The sequence below is a fragment of the Neolamprologus multifasciatus genome, chromosome 9 (assembly GCF_963576455.1).
Source record: "Neolamprologus multifasciatus chromosome 9, fNeoMul1.2, whole genome shotgun sequence".
Taxonomy (NCBI): Eukaryota; Metazoa; Chordata; class Actinopteri; order Cichliformes; family Cichlidae; genus Neolamprologus; species Neolamprologus multifasciatus.
The window spans coordinates 8,719,707-8,740,516 of NC_140447.1; the positions used below are offsets into that span (position 1 = coordinate 8,719,707).

At 44.3% G+C, this 20,810-nt stretch overlaps 1 protein-coding gene across 1 annotated transcript; it reads right to left on the reverse strand.

Moving 5' to 3' along the window:
- Positions 1 to 1,304: 1,304 nt before the first annotated feature.
- Positions 1,305 to 6,430, reverse strand: fzd8a (frizzled class receptor 8a). Its single transcript, XM_085173156.1, has one exon. The coding sequence runs from the start codon at positions 5,984 to 5,986 to the stop codon at positions 4,241 to 4,243; it is 1,746 nt and encodes a 581-aa protein (XP_085029282.1). The 5' UTR covers positions 5,987 to 6,430; the 3' UTR covers positions 1,305 to 4,240.
- Positions 6,431 to 20,810: the final 14,380 nt, after the last annotated feature.

A 20,810-nucleotide genomic window follows, 5' to 3' on the forward strand; every position in this document is an offset into this window, starting at 1 on the left:
CTGGAGTTTAATTGCTAATGTTCAACATTCACTGGCAAATATAACCAGGAATTTTTTTAAGGAAAAACAATAGTTGCTGGCTTTATATTTACAAAATCCAAGTGGGATCACATGTGTTAGTGCTTAAGAAAATAAATTTTTAAGGTAAATCTAACAATAAATAATACTGGGCTGATTTGTCTGTCGAAAACAGCCAATACAGATCACAAGATGCTGTCCACAGCTGCGGCGTGTCCTCTCACTGCGCTGAGATTAAACATAAAATCTTTACCCAAGTGTACCGGCAGGATCGATGGTATTAAAAAGCATGACCTGCCCAGCACCCCTGCGCTCGCCTCTGTCTGCCTTTCATCAAATGCTGCCATTAATATTTGATAAGCAGCAAGTCAGAATGTTCCTCCTGGCTGCAGAGAGTGATCAGGAAACAAGACAATTCAATCAGAGGGAGCGAGAGTGAATGATTGGATTTCCGCACCGTTTGAGGGATTTGATTCTTATCAGATTTAAGTTTGCTACCATTCTGCTCCAGTGGAGCTCAGGGATGCACTGAGAATAAAGAGCCCCGAAAAGAACAAATAGGTAGCCTCGAACAGCTGAAAATACACATTTAACTCAGACGCGACCTGCACTGTATCCTCCTCCATACCTTACCATACGCTGAATGCACCTAAAAGACATTCTGTGCAGGAAACAGGCTGCAACATGATAATAACAATGTGTATATAACAGCCAAGCCAAAACCTGCTTCCTTAAGCACCTGGATGGGTGGATTGTGAAGGCAAATATGTGGGGATGTTGTTTAATGGTGTATGATACCAGGTTTGAGAGGAGAGGTATAAATAAAAATGGTCTAACATTAACTTGTATCTTAGACGTTTCAGGTAAAAGAGATAGAGCGAAGTGCTAGTGAGTGATTAGGACTACAATTCAGTTTATCTTGTTCTCAGTTTAACCATATGTGGTTAACTAACTCTGGAAATCTTTCAACCTGTGAATCCCAGCCAAGGAGTACAGAAGCTGAGGTGTGTGTGGAAAAATATGCACAGCTATTACAGTTATTAAAGTTAAAACTATGTGGTCCTGACGAAAACTCAAGAGAAAGGTTCATTAAAAGTAAAGTAAGTTCGCCACTTGTGGAAAAAAATTGAAACGTGAAAATAATTAAATCGTCATATCTTGCTAAATATGTTTGAAATGCTAAACTGGACAAATTAAACGTAACCGTTTAAATGGATTAAAATTAACCGTTGAAATGGATAAGCTAGAATGTTAGCTTATCCATTTCAACGGTTAATTTTAATGAAGCCAAATTCTTAGATTGTTTGGTAAAAGTAAAGTTAAAGCTGCTAAGTTATGATGAATAAACAGTTAAAATGCAGTGGCTTGCAAAAACTATGTATAAATAGATAATAATTTGGCAGTGCGTAATTTACATGAGTATTAGGATAAGCCTTGTCTGGTTCTCGGATTAATAATGTTGATTAGCTCTGAAAACATTTAAGCAGTGACTCCCAACCAGCTATCAGGGGTATGTGGAAAGATTAACGCAACTATTAGTTATCAAATATCAGAAAGCCTCAGCAGACCCTAACCCTAAGCTAATTAAAAGTAAATGAAAAATTGACCACTAGCGAAAAAAGTCGCAAAAAGATAGTAAAAAAAGAAGTTATAACTCGCTAAATGTGGCTAACAGTTGACATGATTAGCTTACAGTGGGGACAAATTCAACTGTTAGCTAAACATGATGTATCGACAGCTGAAATACCATAATTTGCTCAAATTAAGAATAAAAACTTTACATTAAAAAACTACGTGTAAATGGTTGTAAATAATGCTAAAAGTGTGGCTAGCCTAGCAGTCAAACTGTTAAGTAACATTACTGGCTAACAGCTGGAATAGCAAGATAATGTTTGAATAACTGGAACTGTTGAAAATGATGAACTACAAGTAAAAATGAAGATGTTAGCCAGACAAAACAGATCAACATGTGAAACTGGATGACATGTAATGACATGAAAAGCTGTGAAATGGAATAAGCTATTAATTTAACTGAGAAATAATGATATTTATGGAACCCAGATCTATGTTCAAATGTGTCACTGATGATGAAGATGAACCTCTTTCATCTGACTGTGAGCACTAATTGTTGAAACATCTAATCTTTATTCCAAAATGAGTAGCAAACGATGACACCACAAATACAGATACTGTATGTAGAACTGCGCAGTGCTGTTTTAACCACTAGATGGGGCTGCAGAGCAGGTCCATTGCTGAGATGCTGGCAGGCTGAGAGAGCTGCAGCTCAGCACTGTTTGGATAAGATAAACACCAGAGAACCAGACTGAAAGACTGAAAGCAACCGTGATTATTCATGAAAATAAAACAACAAACGATTTGGAGCATTAAACTGAAATGTGAGATGGAGGGACGCTGTGTTTACATTTGAAATAAACTTTTTCAAACTTAACTATACCACCAAATGTGACAGTTAATGCCTCCACACAAACATTAACACTACTCAGAGCTATGCCAGTTTTGTAGAAAATGACCACAATGTAAAGAGACCACTGCCCATCTTGAAAAAAGTTACTTTCAACTTCAAACTTTATTATCTTGTTCTTCGCTGAGAGCAGGGATCATTAGGCTGGCAGTGATGCAGGATTTATAAAGCTGACTTACACTGCCAGCAGATGCATGTCCATCATGCTGCATTTACAGTGTGAGTGTAGAGGAATAAAGCAGGAACAAAGCAGTCACTACAAAGCCTACTGTCACCATTGACCAGCAAATCAAAGGCATGTCTATGCTGGGTTACAGTGTATCATCTTATGCCAGCGCATTGGGTTAATTGGGACCAAACCAGATAGATACATTTGTAGCAAAAAAAAAAAAAGAAGAAGAAGAAGAAAAAAAAAGCCTCGATTAAGGGGCTTTAAGATGTGAGATCATGTGAACAGACCACCTGTGGGGCTTTCATTGAGATTTCAATATCATTCATGTCAAGGCCCCTGCACTCACTGACACAGCTTGAGCTGAGGGAGAAGATGTTTCAATTGAAACCTCTGCAAAAAAAAAAAAAAAAAGCCAAACACAAGACGCAGGGGCTCTGGCAGGTTTCAGCTCTGACAACCCCTCCCAAAAAAACAAGGGGGTCCCAAAATGCTCTTTCAATTGTAGGCCGTCCATCAAAGCATCCAAATGGGGACGTTTAGGGGGAACCTTGGCACATCAGACAGACACTCGTAATACACACCACCTTTATTCTAGGCTGTTAAAAAAAAGAAAGAAAGATCAAAGTTTCTCCAGATGAAAAGGGTCCGTTCCCTGCATTTATACCCCCCCATTCACCCACTCCCTCTTTTACCAAATTAAGAAAGCAGGCTTCGGCAAGCATGTGAAGAGGACTTTAACAATTATGGAGATGCTCCAACTCAACCCCTGCCTCTAATTACCGGTCTCTGATGGTTAAAAGGGCTTCCTTTTTACCCGGGACTCTCAAAAGCTGCCATCATCAACATGGTGACCATAAGGAACCACGAAAAACAAAAAAAATAAAATAAAAAAGATATAAGGCTGCACAGACTGGCACACAGAAATCCTCAAAAGCACTGCACAGATATTGAGATTTATCAAATGGTTTTATTGTCAAAATAAAGGTCATATTTGCTTTCTTCACAAAAGAAACATCTACACTTTATACAAATTTACAATATCTTATAAACTTTTCTTTTATACACATATGTACACGTTTTCTCTCCGTTGTTGTTTTTACAGAACTTTTATATAAATACATTTGTAATTACAAAATCAACGACCCATTTAAAAACAACAACAACAAAACTATTGGGCACTGTTAAGGCTTAATTTAAACCATCTTTGACGAGATTGGAGATTATACAACGTTATCTGGCACTGTGTAGAGAAAATAGCAATAAAAATCCCCCCCCAAAAAATGCTCTTTGTGTGAAGCTGGTTAGAAACTAAAACCTCTGCCCCCAGCAGGTAATGGCCACATTGTGTAAAAAGCCTCATTCTGTACCTCTAATACATATAAACAGGAAAGGGGGCGTGTGTGGTGCTTAACCTGCGTGAATGCCAGGTACATTGTTTCAACCAATTCTCAGTTCATTACGATGCAAATTGCTCGACACCTGGAGTGATGGGTTATCTCCCCAAACAATTAGCAGTTCCCATAAGCTGCTTTTAGTGACCCCCACCACCCCCACCCACCCACTCCAATTCAAACCTGGGACAGTGGCATCTGCTTGGGGCAAGACACAGAGCTGGCTGTGCCCGACCTCCACGTCAGTCCGGTGCTCACGTCGCTGTACATGGAGCCGCTGGTGCCTTTGCTGCCCCAGCAGCACCTGGTGCAGAAAGTTCTCCAAGAGTCCAAAGTTTTTCCAGACCAGATCCACACCCCGGACGTGATGCCCACTAGAAGGCACATAAAGTATTTCAGCATAAAAACGGCATAGTCCGGAGTCCTGCGGTCCCGCTCTAATAAACAGTTAAAGCAGTTGTGCGTGACCTCCCAGCTCTGTCTGTTGTGCTGCTCATAAAAGTAACAGGCCACTATGATAGTGGCGGGCACCGTGTAGAGCACCGTGAAGATGCCTATTCTGATCATCAGCTTCTCGAGTTTGTCAGTTTTGGTGCCGCCCTGCTTGATGACGCTGCGGATCCTGAACAGCGACACAAATCCAGCCAGCAGGAACATCGTCCCTATGAATAAATAAATCACCAAAGGCGCGAGGACGAAGCCCCGCAGGTTGTCCAGGTTCTGGTTCCCCACGTAACAGATGCCAGCCACCGAGTCTCCATCCACGGAGCTCAGCGCCAGGACCGCGATGGACTTCATGCTGGGGATGAGCCAAGCTGCCAGGTGGAAGTACTGAGAGTAGCTGGCGATCGCCTCGTTGCCCCACTTCATCCCGGCCGCCAGGAACCAGGTCAGGGAGAGGATGACCCACCAAATGGAGCTGGCCATGCCGAAAAAGTAAATAAGGAGGAAGACCACGGTGCAGAGCGCGGGGCCGGTCGTCTCGTAGTGGATGTGCTCCACGTCGAACTCCCGGTTGCACGCCACTTTCTCGTGCCCGGCGATTAGCCTGACGATGTAGCCGACCGACACGAACATGTAACACGCCGAGAGGAAGATGATGGGTCTCTCCGGGTACTTGAAGCGCTCCATGTCGATGAGGAAAGTAGCCACGGTGGCGAAGGTGGACACAAAGCACAGCACTGACCAAAGTCCGATCCAAAAAGCGGTGAACGCTCTTTCGTCGTGCGTAAAATAGGGATTGTGGCACGGCATGGCGCAGTTGGTGATCTGCCCCGTCTTGACCCGGTTGTACAGCGGGTGGCGTTCCGTGTTCACCGGCACCATGGGCTCCAAACATGTGCATCCCGGCTCGCACGGAGTGGCGGGCGGCTTGTATTTCCCCGGCGTGCCGGGTCTGCCGGGCTTATTTTTCGGCGGATTGTAACCCTTACCTGGGTGGTTGGTGGGTTTGGAGAGTACCGGGGACGCTGTAGTTGAATCGGTTCTGTTGTAGTCCATGCACAGCGTGTCTGGGTTGCCCTGCACAGGCAGCAGGTCGCACCTCATCCTGTCCGGCCAGGGAAATCCGTACTGCCTCATGAGAGGCGCACAGCCTGCCCGAGCTCTCTCACACACGCTCCGGCACGGGGGGAGAGGTTTTTTGTAGTCCTCCAGGCAGATCGGCGTGTACATGCTGCAGAGGAAGAACTTCAGGTCCGGCGAGCACTGGATCTCAACCAGAGGCCAGAACTGGTGCACCTCCAGTCCCGCCTCGTCCTGCGTGTCGTGGTTAAACTGGTTGGGCATGTACGTGTAGTTGTAGCCGATTCCCTTGCACAGAGGCACGGCTATCTCCTGGCAGGTGATTTCCTTGGCTGTGGTGCAGCTGGATCGCGGAAAGAGAACGAGCGAGAGGAGCAGATAAATCCCAAACAGGTCCATCTCTCCGGCGCGTCGCGTCCTTCTCTTTCTGCTCTGGCGCAAACGGCGATAAATCCTCTCAGGCGTCTGCTTTCGCCTCCAGCCCGGTTAGATGCTGCGCGGCGATCCCATCTCGCTTCTCTCGGGATCTTGCACGGAGTTGCGAGCAATGTGCAAGCCTTGTTTACTTTAGGCTGAGGAGGAGCAGGAGGAGGAGAGAAAGGAGCCTACAGGGCGGAGAGCGGAGCTCAAGATGGCTGAGAGGAGAATCCAGCTTCTTCTTCTGGAAGCTGCTGTCAGTATCCAAAGAGGGAAAAAGAAAAGAAAAAACCCAAGTAATGTCCGATCGTTGCACGCGGGGGGAACGTGGGCCTCCTTTCTTTCTCCAAAACACAGCGACCACATTCAGTCGGCTTGTCCCACCTCTCTCCTGGTTCCCATACAAAACATCAGCTTGTGGACGAAGCGGTGCCGATATATACGAGAGCCCGGCTGAACACACCCCCGGAGCCCCTGCTCCAATCACAGAGAGACAGGGGCGGGGCTTCCCAGCTATCACTCAAGCTTCCTCACCTAAAGTCTTATATAGCTCATAATCAGAGAAGTGTCGCCAGTTGTTTTGTGACTCCGGGTTTAGGACAGTGATGCTCGAAGTTACCGAGAGACACTGAGACCAAACAGACATATTTTAAAAATGAATGAAGCCACCTGCGTGACACAGTTGTGCACCTCGTGTCCTTTATTTATCATTTTTATGAACTTCCCAGAGCTGCTAGCGCTCTCCGAACAAACTCTGTCTACGCAGTAAAGTCAAAAGAATTCCACAACAAGCACAAAACAAGAGCGTTAACACACATTTTAAAAATCACTCCAGCGTTCACTGTCGTGTAACTTTCCTTCAACACACCACCTTTGATAGCGTCACAACAACAGTTAACACGCACACCAGGCGCGGGGAGGATGCCTCTGGCTGCAGATGATTGTGTCTGCCAGAGAGGGGCCGGTTTGGTAAATTGGCTAATTTGCGCATGATAAGACTACCCAGGGAGCTGTCTGTCCTTGTGAAAAGCTGTTTTATTTTTTAAATGAGGTGCTAATGTTTCGTTTAACGGCTCGCACAGAGCTCCGCGGGAGGCGTAATTGCGCGAGGCAAAGAGCGGGCGGCATGAGCACGCTGAGACAGTGGCAGAGCCCTCATATCAGTGTTAACATGGTTGTCGAGCCTGTCTGGAGGAGGGGGGTGGGATGGGGGGGTGTCTCTGTAGTAATGTGACGCTAATCTCATTGTAGTGAATCTTTTTTTTCTTCTTTTTTCTCTCTCTCCGCACACAGTTTCTGTTACTTCTCTAAAGACTTGCTACACATCAAATCAAATGCACTGCACAGAGGAGAGTGCTCAACTGTATACAAGGTAGGCAAACTTAATGCTCCCTCACACATCAGTGCATGAATGGAAGAAGCTCCTTCATGTCAGAGCACAACCTCCTGCAAGCGCTGAAATTGTGTCCAAATAAATACCAAATATATTTGCAAAATATGAACAAAAATCGACATTTAACATGACAGCATCAAGATTAAATGTTAGATATGTTGGATTTAAAGCTAGCTAGGGCAGGTTCCAGATGTTCTTGCGGGAGATAAACATTGGAATCCCCCATCTGATGACACTTTACTCTCAAATGCACCACGAGGCGAAGACCTCTGTAACATTTAGGAAGCTGTTTTTTACATTCCTGTGACTTCCGCTGATGTGCAGTTTAATTTAACCGTCGCATCATTCTAACCGACTGTCTAGAAGATGGAAAACCGCACAGCTTCTGTTAAAAAAGAAAAAAAAAAACCCAAAGAGGCAGGCAAGGCTAGACATGTGATCGGCACATCTGCTCGAAACTCGATCTCCATCTCACAAACAAGGGAGATGTGCTTCTGAGTTTGCATTTTTGTCACACACACATACACTTCCAGCAAGAGTTTGAGTGTTAAAAAGCGAATGTGTGGTCTCACTCTTTTTTTTTTTTAAAGCATCAACTTCCCAGTTTCCCATCCCGGTGTAATGCAGCGTTGTGTGTGTGTGCTGGGACTGGTGTGTGGTGGTCATGGTGTTGGAGTTTATTGTGTTTGGAGTGGAGCCAGGTCTTTATCATTTGAGGCAACTTTTAAAAAAATATACACACACACACATGGACTCGACTCACTGAAAGGATAACACAAGCCTGGGTGAGCTGAGCATCAGGAGAACACAGACTGATTAAGTGAGTCGCCGGTGTGAGATAACAAGGAAGGAGCTCTGTTAATGGCTGTTTGCTTTTGATTAGGAAACAAGAGTTGAGCTGGCAGCTCTGCAGAGGTATGCAAGTGTACGTTTGTGCACACGATGGACAGCGTGGTATTTTCCCAATAATAAACTTTGGAGAAAGAAAAAAAGAAAAGGGCACGTAATAAAAAAAAGGGAGTGAGGGTAAGGTGCTGGTCACAGTGTGGGAGAATGATGGAGGGAGCAGAGGGAGGATAGATGAGGGTGAGAGAGGGCGTTGTGGACAGAGATAATGATTTACTCTGAAGGAAGTGCACTTGTGTCCTGTTTGCGACGCACGCTGTGAGAAAATCTCCCCGCCGCCACACCGAAGCCTTGAAAAAACACTCTGTGACCAATGAATAAAATCTACAATCATGTCAAGCTCCAGAGTTAATGCGTGCAGTTTAAAGCCTCGCTCTGTCTGTCAGTGTCAAGTGCTGCCGCTGAAGAAAGGGAGCCCATCGAGTGTGACTGCTTGCCAAATCCTGGACTTACCTCAGAGATGGTGAGACGGAGATATGCTAATGCAACTTTATCTTGTAAAGGAAAGCTTCGAGCAGATTTAGCCAATCTGCTGGACACAATTCCAAGAGCCTCGGTGGCATTTAGCGGGCTCGCGCTAACCCCGGGCTGCTTGTTAAGACTTCATTAGCTGTGTTTGCTCAGGCCTCTTCTTTCCAAAGAGGTGGAGGAGGGCTCCCCAGGCTCCAGCTCCAGCCCCACTCTAGCCCCTCCATATGGGGCTTGTTTGCTCATGGCTGGCCTGGTAATCACTTTCAGGTGGAGCTGGAGGAGACGGAGCTAGGCTGAGTGAGGGGATTTTGGAGAGAGCTGGACACCATGCTCCTAGCCCCTGCCACTGACCCCCCCCCCCCCCCCACACACACACACAGTTTCCACCGGGGCACTCCTGAGGTGACAGAGTGTGCAACGTGTACCCTGTGAATTAACTCACCTAGGGCCCATTATCTTAACAAACACAGCCGGCCCCTCTAATCAACCTACTGCTGGGAGGACAGAAGGCCCCTGTAAATCCTTCCCTATGGCCCCTCTCTGCTGGTGAAGGGTGAAAACTATCAAATAAGTGAGAGAATCACAACTTGTACTAACAAGACACCACAAGGAAACTTTGGAACTTCATTTCCTGCTATAGTTCAATTATATTTATACGCCCTGACAGCCTGCGATGTGATTTTGGGGAAAGACAAGAGGCAACCGACGCAAAAGAGCCAAAGGATGTCCGCACTTTAAAGGCAGGAGTCGCACTCTGCAGGGAGAAATAGTTCCAGTGAAAGCTTTTGGTAGAGTGGAAAGAGATCCTGCAGTATATTTATGTATTTACCATTTACCATATATGCACATGTTTAAAGCTTTTAACCCCATCTTGATGCATTCTCAATCATCCAGGAAAATAAATCTCCAAAAGTTGATTCTGTTCATCTGGACGTAGCGTTTTCTGGGAGAAACGTTTCGTCACTCATCCAAGTGACTTCTTCAGTCTCAGCTGACTGCAGGTTTCCCCAATCTTAATGATTAAGGTTCCTAAGGTCCAGATGAACAGAATCAACTATTGGAGACTTTTAACCCCATAAACAAAACTCATTTCCTAACAAGAAGCACTCAGAGTGAGGAAATCTCCACCAAGGCAGCTCAGTTTAGACTGGAATAATCAATGGTTACCAAAAATGGTATCTAACCAGATATGGTATCTAACCAGATTCTTACTCTGGATGGCATTACCTTGGCCTCCAGTAACACTGTGAGGAACCTTGGAGTCATTTTTGACCAGGATATGTCCTTCAACGCACATATTAAACAAATATGTAAGACTGCGTTCTTCCATTTGCGCAACATCTCTAAAATTAGAAATATCCTGTCTCAGAGTGACGCTGAAAAACTAGTTCATGCATTTATTACTTCCAGGCTGGACTACCGCAATTCATTATTATCAGGATGTCCAAAAAACTCACTGAAAAGCCTTCAGTTAATCCAAAATGCTGCAGCAAGAGTACTGACAGGGACTAGAAGGAGAGAGCATATTTCTCCTGTTTTGGCTTCCCTTCATTGGCTTCCTGTTAAATCCAGAATTGAATTCAAAATCCTGCTCCTCACATACAAGGTCTTAAATAATCAGGCCCCATCTTATCTTAATGACCTTGTAGTACCATATCACCCTATTAGAGCACTTCGCTCCCGCTCTGCAGGCCTACTTGTTGTTCCTAGAGTATTTAAAAGTAGAATGGGAGGGAGAGCCTTCAGTTTTCAGGCCCCTCTTCTGTGGAACCAGCTTCCAGTTTGGATTCAGGAGACAGACACTATCTCTACTTTAAGATTAGGCTTAAAACTTTCCTTTTTGCTAAAGCATATAGTTAGGGCTGGACCAGGTGACCCTGAATCCTCCCTTAGTTATGCTGCAATAGATGTAGGCTGCCGGGGGATTCCCATGATGCATTGAGTTTTTCCTTTCCAGTCACCTTTCTCACTCACTATGTATTAACAGACCTCTCTGTATTGAATCGTATCTGTTATTAATCTCTGTCTCTCTTCCACAGCATGTCTTTATCCTGTCTTCCTTCTCTCACCCCAACCGGTCGCAGCAGATGGCCGCCCCTCCCTGAGCCTGGTTCTGCCGGAGGTTTCTTCCTGTTAAAAGGGAGTTTTTCCTTCCCACTGTCGCCAAAGTGCTTGCTCATAGGGGGTCATATGATTGTTGGGCTTTTCTCTGTATCTATGAAGCGCCTTGAGGCGACATTTGTTGTGATTTGGCGCTATATAAATAAAATTGAATTGAATTGAATTGAAAAACAGAGTAGTGTACCGTTATTAAATTAAATAATATTAAATGAAGTTAAGAGGCGAACCCTGGTTATAGTGTGAATCGGTTGATAAAATAGTGCAAGTTACAGCGCTGATGTAAACCTCTATGTTTGCTGGGAGCAGTTTTGATTGTACAGCTTGTGCAGCTTGTGCAGCAAACTTCAGGTTTGCACTGCAGTAAAAACAAGTGCAGGCTTTTGTTATGTAGAAACCCATGTTATTATACTTAACATACTTGAGAGGTCAAATGCAACATATTTAAATCTTTATACAGCACTTTCTATATGTTGACAACACACAGCACGCTTGTAGACTTCAAGACTTTTTTGAATGTCAGCCAAATTTGAATGGATCCCACTCTACACCCCTAAAAATGTTTTATCAGAATTTATACAAAACCTTTTGAGCACACACACACACACACACACAGTTGGGACAGTTGATAAAAGAGAAGAAATGATAATTACGACATTATAAATGATTTATAATAAATAACGACAGCTTTTTGGGTTGCCAGATTGTGTAGTAACATTTTTAACATGTACAACAGCAGACTGGACAAATAACCTCCCCCCCCCCTCTTTTTTTTCTTGAAATGATTAAAGACATTAACATTTACATCTGCAGACACGATGGCCTATTAGAAAACATTAGCGTTTATTTTTAGCCTAACCACATTTGGTTGATGTCCAAAGCAAAACACATCTTAAAACTTGCATTAGCATTCCCCTACCTCCATCCTTCATGAGAAAGTCTTTGATGTCTTTGATGTGTGACATATCTCTCACAGGACAGCGACATTATAATCACACACAGCAACCTAAGGGATTTTTCTCATCTCGGAAGATTAAAATTAGTAAATACTATTTGGCTAAAATATCTCTGTGATTTTAAAAAAGGTGGAAAGTAGTTTATTAGATAATAACAGTTGAATTTATTGCACCTTCTATAATTTTTAAAAATGGTACACAAACCTGCTGTAGTATAAATGTCAGTGATGGGTAAATGGTTATGTGCTTGGGGCATCTGTAACCATCCTAAACTATAGTCTGATCCAACACGGTTGCTATTCTTTGACCCAGAAAGTGAAATTGAGTACAAGGTTGTAAATCTTGTTGCGTAGATCGGTAAAACTGTAAAATTCGGAGCTAAAACAGATTTCTCCCCTTCCTCAGCTAATTAAAAGTCCAGCGTTGTCTCTGTGAGATGGCTCTGCACCATTATCCTGCAGCCAAAGAACTTGTTTGGCTTCTGTCCCTCAGCCAAGTGAGTGTGTGTGAGTTATTGTTTGGTGTTCTAAGCCATCCCATGCAATGAGAGTCTGGCCAACCAGCAGAGGTCTGCTGCTGGCTGCTGTCACACCTGATACTTGACACTCCTGTTAGATTTATCTCCCCTCTTGTAAAACAGCCTGTGACTTGCTCTTTCCATCCAGAAAGGTAAGTGAGCCCACAGAGAATTCTCCTACTCTGACACACACACACACACACACACACAAGCCTATATAATAGTGGGAGGGGATGTTTTTTTTAAACCCTGGGTGTAACCAGAGATGAGGCCTGCGCGCCGGGGACGACACATGGGTGACACTTAAGCAGGTAGACTTGCCATCTGGTTCCAGCACACGGGGTGCAACACTTGTATGTGGTTCCTGGAGGTGCTAATTTAATTTTTTTGTGCTCGGTGTCCTGTCGCTGTTGTTGTTCTAGTAGTAACACGCAGCAGACCAGCGGCCCGGTTGCTTCGGGGGCCGATTCTGACCGCGCTGCAGGGGGGGTCGCAGGGGTCACAGTGTGTCTGCCTTCAATTCTACAGGGAGGGAAGACGAAGCGCTTCCTGCTAGCTAACTTGTCTCATTAATATTCATGCAGTCTTTGAGTACGTCCTGGTATACCTCTACCTGCGGCCCTTTAACCTCAGCTCAAAGTTTGAGTGTCTTCATGTCAGCTGCTATAAGCTAATAAAGCATTGTCTGTGGACAATCTCAGGATGTCATGTTGAGCTCTATCACCAGGCACAGGAAACCTGACATAACTGAACAGAGCTAATTTTGCCTGATTCTTGCACAAGCGCACGATGCCATAATTCAAATATCGGAGGTGAATTTAGCAAATACAATTCAGTTTTATTTGTATAGCACTAAATCACAACAGCAGAAACCTCAAGGTATTTGCTTTGTAATGTAAAGACCCTACAGTAATACAGAGAATACCCCAACAATCAGATATGCCCCCTATGAGCAAGCATTTGGCGACAGTGGGAAGGAAAAACTCCTTTTTAACAGGAAGAAACCTGCAGCAGAACCAGGCAGCCATGTGCCGTGAGCGGTTTGGGGTGAGGGGAGGGAGACAGGAAAAAAACACATGCTGTGGAAGAGAGACAGAGTTTAATAATTAGTAATGATTAAATACAGTAGTGGGGTATAAACACACAAGGAGAGAAAAGAGCTGAATGAAGAAGAAACACGTGACTCATCTGTGCATTATGGGAAGTACCCAGCAGGCTAAGCCTATTGCAGCATAACTAATGGAGGATTCAGGGTTACCTGATCCAGCCCTAACTAAAAGCTTTATCAAAAAGGACAATTTTAAGCCTAATTTTAAAAGTAGAGTTTGAATCCAAATTGGGAGCTGGTTCCACAGAAGACGGGCCTCCCATTCTACTTTAAAATACCCCTAGCATCCACAAATAAGCCTGCAGTCTGAGAGTGAAGTGCTCTGTTAAGGTGACATGGTACTATGAGATCTTTCAGATAAGATGGACTCTTGTACGTGAACAGAAGGATTTTAGATTCGATTCTGGGAGCCAGTAAGGAGAGGCCAATGTGGGAGAAATATGCTCTCTCTTTCTAGTCCCTGTCAGTACTCTTATTGCAGCATTTTGGATCAATTGAAGGGTTTTTAACATGTGCACAGTTGAAAGTAAAATGCACAGGACTGATTTGTGTTCCTTGTTACCTCCTGAAGAGCTGCTGGTGTCCCATTAGGGCAGAAAGTGTGCATGGGTTCTTGAAAATCCATCAGAGAACATCCAGCCTGGACAAAAGTAATAATCTTTAAATTTAGCATATTTATATATTATATATTTATCTATTTAGCATGTGCAGATAAGCTTTTGCCTAGATAGCTATCACCTGAAGTGGCTGGTATGAGCAAACTGTCATACTTATTATAATATTTCCAGCTTAGACTTCAATATGCAGTTTTCTGTGAAAGCAGTCCCAGAGCATAGCTCCAAAGGCTCTTCAAATATCCGTGGATGCTCGCACGGCATTTTCCTTCCTCACTTTTCGTCTCTGTAGCACCACGTCCCCACCTCCCTCTGTCTCCGTGTGTGGCGTACCAAGAAACAGATGGCGAGGGCAAGGATGACCGCCAGACAGAAGGAGGGAGAGAGTGAGAGGCAGGAAAACGACAAGGTAGGGAAGCGGGAAACCGTATCCAGAAGGTGAGAGACGGAGAAGCAGCGAGGTAGCAGATGTGTAAAACACAAATGACCTTGCAGAGTTTTGCGACTCGGTCCTGGCGAGCTCCGATCAAACCCCCCTGATCTCTCTCGCTGTGCACATCAGAGGCCGAACGGTGCCCTTTAGCGAGCTATCCTGGGCATCCCATACTGCTCATTAGCAGTCTGATTAAGACGTGTTTATTTATGTAGACGTGGGCTTTATTTACAGTAGTAATCTAACCTTTGTGCTGGGCTTACATTGGATACTGCGAGACAGATTTTATTTGGGAGACAGTTCCTGGCAGAACGAATATTACTATTTGAAGCTCTCTGGCAAACATCCGCGACAAGCTGGGGGCACGACCGACTCTCGGGTGGGTGGTGTTTGTGCAAATGTGTGTCGGTGAGAGAAAACTCAGACTCCCCAAGGCCAGACAGTAGGACACTGATGACCTTATCTGCTACAAGCTCCCCGCCTCTCCATCTCTCTGTGGAGAGGATCGCCCCCTCATCCCGACAAGCTTTACCCACCCCCATGATATAAGCACTGACAGGCATATAATTTCTGGCTAAATAATTAATATGAATTAATAATGAAAACAGTTTTGTGCTCAAACAGTCACAGACACTGGCTTTGTTTCACCGTGGGTGTAAAGTACACCAGCAGGAACGCGTATACAAACGCGGTATCTGCTGACTGACTACATTTCATCCAGGGAAGAGCATCCACACTGCTCTAAGGGTCGCGCTCCTCATCTCCACTGTGCAACATGCAACAGCAGTAACAGATTAAAGCGCCCTCCTGACACTCTCTTTCACCTCTAACATTACGAGGGCCGCCGCTCCAGCAACGAGTAATTGGATCAATTGAAATGATGTTGTAGCTGAAATTAGGTTACTGGAGTGAATCGAGTTCCTGGTTAAGGGCACTTTTGTTTTATTTGCACAGATTGCATCAGACAGGTAAGGCGCAGCGTAATAATTGCTTCGACTCTCCAGTCGGTTGATGTTATCTCACCTTGTGCTGGCTGAGGACGTATTTATCTGCCTATGACACCATTGAGATTGGCATCTTCAGACAATGTGAGTGTGCTTACTGGGTTGTTTAACTAATTACGCTATCAGGCAGGATAAACATGAGGGCTGAGACCACATTCTTACCAGGCTTTTAGCGCATATTACAGTGTGGCCCTGCAGCTTATTTTGTGTAACCTGCTAGCTATTCAAACTAATTAGTGGTGATTTTTTAAAAACACATTTGGAAAGATACTACACTGTCAGTTATTGTGGTATATTTGACGTGCAGATATTGCCAAAGTTAATTGTCACAGACTGCAAACACGTGGAGAATGTCTGATATACGACTTGAGTCATACTCAGCGGTACTTCTGGACCGCGTAGCCCACCTGGCTAGACAATAACAGCTGTAACATCTGCCAACCCCAATAGAAATGTTAACAAGCAAAACTCTGGATGAATCTGAATCATTCGAACGTATCGTGAGAGACACGAAGGTGAAGCGAGCACCAAAGGTTGAGGAGAGAGCAGCGGAGTGGAAGGGAGAACCTCCCTCGAGATATACCGTGTGATGTCTGATTGACAGCCTACACGCTAAGCTCACCTGAGCCTCTGACCTCTCTTTTTACACTTCTCCGTGGCTCTTCTCCTTTCTCTTTTTTTCCCTCTATCATCTGAGAGAGGGGTAACCTGAGGAGGGCCAGGCTGAAATGGCTTCAGGCTGCGACCTGCTCTAAGGGGAGGGGGGGTCACGGGGAGACAAAGGCCATTCAGGTAATCTACTCTGAGCTGGCCCGAGACAGCCAGGCTCCCAGTCCAGATAACACTGAGAGCACATCCAACCTGATGTGTTTTCATTTTAAAGCATGCAACTCTGACTACATTTAGCTAGCAAGTCCCAACTAAATGACAATGTATGTAATTTCTTCCCATTGTCTAAAACACGCATATGAATAACCCAGCGGAGGCGGTATCTGTGTCATTGTTTCCTAAAGCCCCCCTTTCTGTCTGTTCAGTGTTAATATATAAAAATGCACGAGCAGTGTTTCCAAAAATCTCTTAAAAGTTACAGATTTTCTACCAAGGTGGGTATTAGAGTGGATGAGCTCTCAGCCACAGTGAGCACTTAGGAAGGGTTGTTTTAAGTGTGTTTGTGTGTGTGTGTGTGTTGAAAGGGTAAAACAGACTGACAGGTGAGTAAACACAATACTGTGAAAGCCCGACTGAACATTCCTGAAATTACTATGCTGGTGCTGAAAATATTCCATAGAAAAGTACTAATCCTCTTCATGGAAGCTAATCTTGGGCAAATTCAGAACTTACAAACCACATAAGAGGACTTGGAAAGCCCTCCTTACATCCGCTCACTCCTAACAGCACCGTTTCACCGAATCAATACGCTTTGTGTTTGATTAGTTCTTCAGCAAAGTGCTCTAGACAGAAAGCTGATTAGTGGCTCTGATGTACATGTTCATTGCAGCAGGAATATTTCAACCCTTATCTACCTGACTAGCCCGCTCATGTTCGAGGACTCATGGCTACAGCAGACACAGCTGATAGTTACACTGATACAGCAGATGACTCTAAAAGCGGAGACACTTAGCAATGCTGTCTTACAACAAGAAAAGCTCTTGGGTTACAAAGCAATCATGGAAAAAAGAAGCCTTTGTGTCTTCACTTAGTGTGCTCGCCCTGAATTTGTGTGTTTTACTAGACTTTCTGGTTTCTTTCCATCCTAATAGACACAAATGTCAGGTTTTGATGCTAGTCGCGTATGCTAGTCGCGTATGCTAGTCAGTGTTGCCAACTTCGCGACTTTGTCGCTATATTTAGCGAGTTTTCAGACCCCTTAGCGACTTTTTTTCTGAAAAGCGACTAGCGACAAATCTGGTGACTTTTTCTGGTGTTACTGGAGACTTATTTATGACTTTTTGACGTGAAAACGCGTAACGCTCTTACTCTCAACAAGCAGCGGTGCTGATGTGGGCGCCTCACCCGTGCCAAAGCGCTCACAAGCGGAGGATAGTCCTCCCCCAGCTGCTATCAGGGCAGAAGATGTTCACACCTGTGCGTCCAAACGGCAAATGAATCGCGCATGAGCGAAGCCGCTGCTCCCGCACTGACTGTAACGCAGTCAATTCTTCCTTTACTGTTATGCTGTTTTGTGGATCACAAGGTTTAAAACTACTTATAAACACACACTCTCACACATAAAGTAACTCCACCAGAGTGCCTATTTTGGGTGCCTATTTTGGGTCACTTTTGCCGGTCCAGGCCCGGATAAAGGAGCAGGGTTGGAATTGTAAAAAACAATAATTGCTAAAATAAATTTAATTTGTGGTTCTAAATATAAATTCTAACTGCATTTAGGACGTTTATTACTCACTTTATGTCTCTTCTACGATGTTATTTCTCTCTCCAACAACGTAGGTTACAATTACATTAGCATGACAAATTATGCAAATTGGGTGATGACGTCATTTGGCGACTTCTAGCGACTTTTAGGACAGCCAATAGCGATTTTCCTTACTAAGGAGTTGGCAACACTGATGCTAGTCGCGTATGCTAGTCGCGTTAAAAGGGACGATAACTTAGCTTAAGTCAAAATACACATGATGGATTTTTTTGGCACTTTGTTGTTGACTTCATTTATCAATCTTGAGCAACTAAAGAATTTCCCAGCATGTTAAACTATTCCTTTTACAAAACTAAAGCAACTGGTTTGAAGTTTGAACACTTTGTAGCTATTGTTAGCTTAATATACATTTCTCATATTTACTCTAACCTCAAAAAGTTTTGTTTTTATTTCATACTGCTGCCTGCTTGGAGTCACGCTTCATCCGTGTTCTCCTTATGCAAAGAAAATCAAATTCTCTCGAGCTCAGGTAGTAGAAACATGGATGGCATAAACCATCCACTGAGGACACTGCAAATGCTGATTCTACTGTATGCTGATTATTTTCACTAACCTTAACCCAAACTTCCCAAATAGCGAAAAAAAGGAGAGTTTTGTTTGTGCCCACAGATCGTGTGCTGGCTCTGAGCAATAATATTCGGCTCCCGACTGAAAACGAGCCCACTGTCCCATCCCATCTCAAAGGTTCTTTAAAGTGTCACCATGGACCATTAGCCTTGACTGAGCTGCTCACCCCGGGCTTCTTCCCACAAAGCCACAGTGATGAAACGCTATCTGCAGCTAAACTGTAGGTTTGAATCTGCGTTTGACTCCCCCCACCCCCTCACCCCCTCGTCCATCTTTTCCATCTCCCTCCTCCTCCTCGTTTCTCTGAGCAGGTTTCACTCTTGTGCCTGTCATTCTTCTGCCTTTTGTATCTGTGGGCCTTTTTGCTATTGAACGCTGCTTTCTCTCCCACCCCCACACCCTCTCTGCTCTCCTTCTCCCATCTCCTCCCCTGCTCTCCCTCACTCACTCATTCACTCTAGGGCCTAATTATGAGATAGCTTCGAATAAATACATGTATCTCTTCTCCTGCGAGGGTGAAAAATCCTTGTGTTCCACATTTTTCCTTTTTTTCCTTCTTTTTTGACAGTAGGTTGAATTCTCAGCTCAAGGAGGTTTTATTCAGCGAGGTTCCTCTGCAAATCGGAGTGGTCGCTGGGACAGGAGATTTCCTGGGTGCGGTAATTGTGTCTCATTAATTCTTACTGTAATGCTGGGTAGCTAAACAGGCTACGCAATTAGGGGGCTGAGCCCTGAATAGGTTGGCTAATCAGGGGACAAAAGCTGTGGCTCAGAGGCCATTAGGCCTGGAGGAAGTGTTTTCATTGTGAGGAGTGGTCTGTGATGCCTTCATCTCCCTCCAGTGCGGGTGGGGAAGAATCCTCAGTGGGGTTCTTCCACTTCTAAACCTTCGCTGGTCAGTTCATAAAAAAAAGTATACTACTGCCATCTTTGAGCACAAGAAAAACTTGCATCCTGCTTTGGATTATTTGGGATCAATAGTGTATTTGCTGGATGTAACAAAACAAAACTTGTCGATATTTCCTCAAAATTTCATTAGGCCAAGTGCTCCGTAGCATGTTAGGATCCACATAAAGGGCTCAATTTTTTTTTTATTGAGAATAGGCCAATTTGACCGCTCTCACTGCTCTCCTCTTCCTCTTCAGTATGTGGCCCAGCAGCCCATCACGCGTTCCCCCAAACTGTCGACTCAGGAGTCTGCAAGACCTTCCTGCCATCCGGGAAGGGTCGAGGAAGGAAGAGAATAGCAGATCCCCAACATTATCTCCCTGCTCGCCTTTCTCCTTCTCCTCTCTCCCCCCTCTGCGAGCTTTATCTTTCATCCCTATTAATCACATCGTCAGGCGGGCTAGACGGAGAATAAATGAACTATCCTGGTCATTAAAATTAAGCATTGAATTATTGACATGCAATTAGCCTGCCTTTTTTTTTGTCAGGAGAGACTGAAAACTTTCCCCCCCAGCAAAAGGGGAGAAATTATACGACTGCTGTAATCATCAGAACTAAAAAAAAAAAAAAAATACAATTAAAAAATTTTGTGTAGAAAAAGATATAACACGTGAAAATCCCATTTATCACATAATAAGAGCACAAAGTGTGTTTCCATCTAATTTAGCTGAGTTTTATTCCCATAAGAAGCGGTGCCTCGTTACCGAGGGGGCCTGTGGCGCCGCCACCTCTGGATTATGTGGATTATGTTAATGTCGGGGAGGCACACGGATGCGCTAACGTTAGGTGATCTCTCGCAGCTGTACATTCCCGTGTGGCGCTCTTGCTCCTTTCACTTTAGTGTTGAGTAAATCACGTTTATATTAACCAACCAGTTTGGTCCCTCTTCGCTGTAATCCCTATCACTCAAAACACAACCAGTTAAAGAAAAGAAAAAAAAGTAAACAATATTTTGGGGGCGATGCGCCTACTAGCTCTCCTTTGGCACTCGCTTCCAATTACAGTGACAATTGCCTTCGTAATTTCATGAATAGCAAGAAACACTTACTGTGCTTGTTAGTCAAATACACATTCTGCCGCCTTTTCATAGCAGCAGAGCAGGAGTTTGACAAGCTGTTTACGCTAAGCCTGAGTAAATCAAATTCACAGTTTGCCTTCCCTTCCTCGGTAATCTCATTTTGTTTACCGCTAACGCTAAGTACATTAGCATCTGCAAGGCCTGTCTGTATTTGCTCTATTTACCCCTACTGTAATGGCTCTAAGCCAAACGGGAACTAATGTTATGAAATGAGGGTAACCAGCTGTATATTCATGAACAACTCTCGACTAATCTGACA

What these genes read in the sequence shown, in the direction of transcription:
- fzd8a (XM_085173156.1), bottom strand. Translation starts at nt 5,986, where the DNA reads ATGGACCTGTTTGGGATTTATCTGCTCCTCTCGCTCGTTCTCTTTCCG.